Source organism: Macrotis lagotis, chromosome 6 (assembly GCF_037893015.1).
Source record: "Macrotis lagotis isolate mMagLag1 chromosome 6, bilby.v1.9.chrom.fasta, whole genome shotgun sequence".
In the NCBI taxonomy this organism is placed as follows: domain Eukaryota; kingdom Metazoa; phylum Chordata; class Mammalia; order Peramelemorphia; family Peramelidae; genus Macrotis; species Macrotis lagotis.
The window spans coordinates 142,081,989-142,087,650 of NC_133663.1; the positions used below are offsets into that span (position 1 = coordinate 142,081,989).

Below are 5,662 nucleotides of genomic sequence, written 5' to 3' on the forward strand. Positions count from 1 at the left end.
TTATACAATAGTTTGTAAACATAGTGAACTCATTAACCTCAAAGATGACAGGCACTAAGAGTATAAAAAAGAGAGACAGTGTAGTACAAAAGATAAAGAGCTGTCACTAAGTCAATACATCCTGGTTTTGAGTCCTTTCTCTAACACACACAGACTGTTAATTAACTATGGGCAAGTAAGTCACTTGATATCTCAGCCCTATTACAGTCAACAATTAAAAAGACTGTAAGTTGTGGAACATTCATTTGCTAATTTGTATTAGTTTGGGAATTTCCTTACAAGATGTTCTATAAATAGATAAAAACACAGTTCTAGATGTCCATCCATCTTCTTTCCCTTTCCTCAATTCCAACCTCAGAAATGATTAAGATACATTCCAAGATGATAGAGTTATAACAAGTTAAATGGAACAAAAGTATTTTTGTAACCTTTTTGTGCTCAATAAACAAATGTACCTTCACCAAAAATAAAAAAAAGAAGGGATGGAAAGAACTATGCAATAAAAATCTTAACATCACCAATAAATACAATGGCCTATTTAATAATTTAGTGTTAGACATCATGGGGAATGAGGTCAAGTGAGCATTAGGAATGATTGCTAACAATAAGGCTAGAAGTAGTGATGGAATTATAGCTGAGCTTTTTAAAAATCTTCAAAGATGATGCTTTTAAAGTGATGAATTCAATATATCAGCAAATTTGGGAAATATAATAGTAGACACCAGATTGGAAAAGATCATTTTGCTTCCCAGTTCTTAGGAAGGGCAATGAGAGTGAGGTTTTCCAGGAAAAAAAAACAAATAGATGAACACCCCAAAATCTACTTCCATGTCCTTGAATGCACCTTAGCCTTTGACTGTGTGGCTTACACCAAAATGTGACAAGTATTCAAAGAGATGAGAGTACCCAATCATCTGTTTTATATTTTGGGGAGAGTGTATACAGACAAAGAAACAACAAGTTGAAACAAGCATGGAAAAACTGATTGGTTTAAGAATGGAAAAAGAGCTTCTCCCGGCGCTCGGCACCCCTTCCCTGGTCCGCCGGGATGAGCTTTCTGAAGAGCTTCCCTCTGCCGAGCCCCGACGACGGACTGCGGCAGCAGCAGCCCGACGCCGAGGCGGTGCTGGACGTCCGGGGCCTGGGCACCGGCACCCTATACATCGCCGAGAGCCTCCTCTGCTGGTTAGATGGCTCTGGAATCGGATTTTCTTTGGATTATCCCACCATTAGTGTACATGATGTCTCCAGGGACTTAAATGCTTATCCAAAAGAGCATTTGTATGTAATGGTCAATGCTCGATTTGGAGAAGAAGAACCAAAAGAACTAAAAGAAACTCCAATGGCAGAAGGGGAAGAAGATGAGGACAGTGATGAAGACATTGAACCAATTGCTGAGTTCAGATTTGTACCAAGTTACAAGTCAGCATTGGGAGCGTTGTTTGCTGCAATGTGTGAATGCCAAGCTTTACATCCAGATCCTGAGCATGAAGATTCAGATGATTATGATGGAGAAGAATATGATGTGGAAGCACATGAACAAGGTCAGGGAGATATTCCTACGTTTTACACCTATGAAGAAGGATTGTCTCATTTAACTGCAGAAGGACAAGCTACACTGGAGCAATTGGGAGGAATGCTTGCTCAGTCTGTGAGCAGTCAATATAATATGGCTAGAGTAAGGACAGAAGACTCAGTTAGGGATTATGAAGATGGAATGGAAATAGATACCACACCAACTGTTGCTGGACAGTTTGAGGATGCAGATGTTGATCATTGAAGATTACTTATGCAGAGATTAGATTCCACATAATCCTGAAGGGGAGAACTTTCTATCTTTCCACGGTGCAGAGGCAGGAAGAGAAATACCTTTTTACCCTTTGCAAAAAATGACCTAAACCAGTTCTTTCTTCAGACAGACTTATATTGAGGCAATATGCTTCACCACCAGCAGAAGCTTATAGTCTATTAACAGAAGTGGCTGAGCTCACCCAAGAGGATATTTGCAGCTTATTGACTCAAGAATCCCATGCTCAGTTGCAGTCATCTAGGCCTAAAAATCCTTCTCTCACAGTATTCATCTTCCATAAGGCAAGAGGCCCACATGATGCAGGGGCATGGAAAAGAATAGGAGATAGGTGGATGTGCACCCAGAATACCATATATGTACAGACATGTGTACATTGTCCACATCTATGTACATGTACACATACATACATGAGAAGAGGAGATTGAGAGGTCTCAGAGCCTTGTCTCTGCTCTTTTTATACTCTGGATCAATCAGGTAACTACCCATAGGGAATATCAAAGCCTGATTAGCTTATTCCTGCTTCTATGAGTAGCCTAATTAATAACTATCTTACCATGTCACACCAACCTTCATTAACATATCTGCGAGCTTCTGACAAGCTTTTACTATTTTCACAGTTCATTTCAGTCTGAAAAATGAATTTTATAATTCCAGTCTGTTGTGATAAATTGGCCTCAAAAGCTATTCCCTCTTAGGTTCCTCTGAAGTTTTAGAGAGGTTGGGATAAGTTCCTTAAAATACTGCGAATGAGAATCCTTTTGTCTTTGTTATAACAAAATAAAATTACATTTTATATGTTAAAAAAAAGAATGGAAAAAGAGTAGGATAAGGACGTATGTTATCACTTTATTTAATTTGCAAGCAGAATAAATTGTTTGAAGTGAAAAGTTTAATGACTCAAAAACTGGAATTAAGGTTGCAGGGAGAAAAATCAATAATCTCAGGTATGTAGTCACTTTATTATTGCATAAAGGAAAGGGGAATTAAGAAGTCTCTTGATGGCAGGGAAAGAAGAGAGTGTAATAATTGTCTTAAAGCTTAAAATAAAAAATAAACAAATGGCAAAAATACAAAAACCCAAGAAATGTCAACTGGTCCTATCAGTAAGTTGGAGAAGAAATGAAAACAGAATCAGATTTTAATTCTTGGGCTCAGAAATCACTACAGAAAGAAACTACAACTATGAAATTAAGAGAAAAATTATGGCAAATCTACACAGTTTACTAAAAAACAGAGATATTACCTTGCCAACTAATGTCCTCATAGTCAAAGCTATCATGTTTTCATTAGCTCTGTATGTCTGTGAAAGTTCATCTATAAGGAAAACTGACCACCATAGAATTGATGTTAATGAATTGTGGTGCTTAAGAAGACTTTTGAGTGTTAATTAGATAGCAAATAAGTCAAAACAATCAATACTCAAGGACATTAATTCAGACTATTTACTGGAAATTGAAATTCTGAAGAACTTGGAAAAGAGCCAGATGTGTGGAGAGGTTGAGGGCAAAAATATAGAATGAGTAGAATGAGATAAATAATAGTATCGTGGAAATAATGAACATGAATTTGGAGAGATTTTGAGAAATAGTGGAAAATATAATGACTTGATATGCTATGTTCTGTGTGGCCATGATATGATTGAGCAACTGAAAAACACCTACCAACATGGCAGAATAATTTCACTGGGAGGTCAAGCCCCCACCTGGATATGAAGTCAAAGTCAAAAGTGGTATGATTATGAAGCAATATTTAGGAATGACACCAAAAAGAAAGAGAATGAAGGATTTAAGAAAATGTGGCTTGCTTTTAATCATGAAAGTGTATCTGTGACATAAATCTCACATTTTTAAATATATTTTTTCAATGATTTTATAAGGCAATGAATCCTATAATATTGTCATCACAAAAGAATGAACATTACAAATAAACTAAAGATTAAGCTGGTAGATATAATTTAGAAGGGACCTATTATCACTGTTATTGGACAGAAAAAATAGAGTTAATGATATTTTCAAAGAAATTTATGATTCAGGCATACACTGAGTATGTGAAATAAATATAGTTTTAGTGCTATAATCATAAAATGGTAACACATGTAATGAAAGAATTCCAATATGTTTATTGGATGGGTATCAATAGATATTTATTGGAGAACAAAGCATAAATCATGGAATCATTGTATTGTGCATTACTAAAGGGACTATTCACACTGAGATGAAGAATCCCTTAAAGTACTAAATATTATGGTTATAAAGGGAACAAAGGAAACGCAACAAAATAGGTTGAAAAGACAAAACATTGCATTTATGAACCTTATTTTCATTCTATCCTTTTATTCTATATGTAGGAAAATTGTACATTAAGTATTTTCATAGTACTGTAGAATTTAAAACAGTGTATGCACAATATAAAGAAAATTCTCATAATGAGTTATATCTGAAAGACAAATGTTCTTTTAAGAAATGACTAAACTTCCTATCAAATAGATTATGTATTCAAACATAACTTAAGTAATGACTTATTAAAGAGGCAATAGATTCAATTTCTACTTTGGTAAAAATAGGAATAGGTGAATTCTGAGATTACTATGATACTGGGATTTTTTTATCCATTCCCTCTAAAATTTTTTTAATTGAATTGTTCCATTAAGTATTGATTCCCTCCATTAAAAAAACAACATTGTGAGATAATTAACTATGATGGATGCATCTCCTCTCAGCATTTCAGAGAGCTAGGACAACCCTATTAGACCTGCTATGGACAATACTATCCCCATAAAGAGGAAGAAAAACAAAACAAAACAAAACAAAATACCCATCAGAATCTGATGAATACTACATTCACTTTTTTAAAAAATATCTCTCATGCACTTCTTTCCCTTAATTCTAATTCCTCATAATAAAAATGACTAATCCGTAAAAATGCTTAAAACAAATATGCATGTACAATATTCACCTGACTGTTCCCTGCTGAGGAGAGAGGGGCAGGAAGTGAGGGTGGAAGGAATTTTTGCAACTGAAAAATATCCTTATGCATGTAGACAAATGTTGAAAAAACTTTTATAACATATATTTGGAAAAATAAAATATAGATTTAAAATATTGATTCCCTTATGCAATATATATAATATAGAAAAACACAAAGGGATGATTCATCATGTTTCTCAACATCTGTTTATTAAATACTTATTATATGCCAATTCACCTAAGTGCATTACAACAACTATTACAATAAATGAATCAATTCATACCTTTCAAAAGCTCATATTTTTGCTGTGGAGGGTTGGCAACAGGTGTAAATAAGTGTTTACAGGATTGTAAGCATATGAAAAGTAAATATGAAGTGTATACAACATGAATGAAGAGAAATTTTGGCAGGAAACACTAATAACGGGAAATAAGAAAAGTCATGTTTTTGTAAATGGTAGCAAAGGTAGCAACAGATTTTTCAAGAGCAAGGGAAAGAATATTCTATTTACTTACAACACGTAATTTGTATAAAGACATGAGACAAAAGATGGAAGGCCATGTAGAGAAAACAGGAAACAGGAAAATTCAATGAAAATATAGAAGACATGGACAGAAATATTGCATAATTAATCTTGAAACTTGCGCTACAATCACATTGTAAATGGTTATAAGTGCTGAATAGAGGAGTTTGTATTTTATCTTAGAGCTTATAGGGGATTCCTAAATATTCTTGAGAAGGTAAGTGACAGGTCAGTTGTGTGGAAAATAAATAGGAGAGGAGAAAGACTAAATACAGAGTGATCAGTAAGAAGGCTATGTTAATAATCCAATCAAGAATAGTAAGGTCCTGAATTAGAGTGACTTTGGTGTGAGTGAAGGTATA

General features: G+C 34.5%; 1 protein-coding gene across 4 annotated transcripts; it reads left to right on the forward strand.

Moving 5' to 3' along the window:
- The first annotated feature begins 1,048 nt into the window (after positions 1 to 1,048).
- Positions 1,049 to 1,897, forward strand: LOC141491862 (methylosome subunit pICln-like). 4 transcript variants are annotated; one of them, XM_074192628.1, is made up of 2 exons: positions 1,049 to 1,544; positions 1,713 to 1,897. In XM_074192628.1, the coding sequence occupies exons 1-2, from the start codon at positions 1,049 to 1,051 to the stop codon at positions 1,778 to 1,780; spliced, it is 564 nt and encodes a 187-aa protein (XP_074048729.1). In that variant the 3' UTR covers positions 1,781 to 1,897. The 4 variants fall into 4 exon arrangements, with proteins under 4 accessions (XP_074048729.1, XP_074048728.1, XP_074048730.1 ...); XM_074192627.1 differs by having other exon boundaries at positions 1,049 to 1,314; positions 1,435 to 1,897; XM_074192629.1 differs by having other exon boundaries at positions 1,049 to 1,307; positions 1,536 to 1,897.
- The last annotated feature ends 3,765 nt before the right edge of the window (positions 1,898 to 5,662 follow it).

Coding starts and splice junctions, on each gene's coding strand:
- LOC141491862 (XM_074192626.1), top strand. CDS start 1,049: ATGAGCTTTCTGAAGAGCTTCCCTCTGCCGAGCCCCGACGACGGACTG.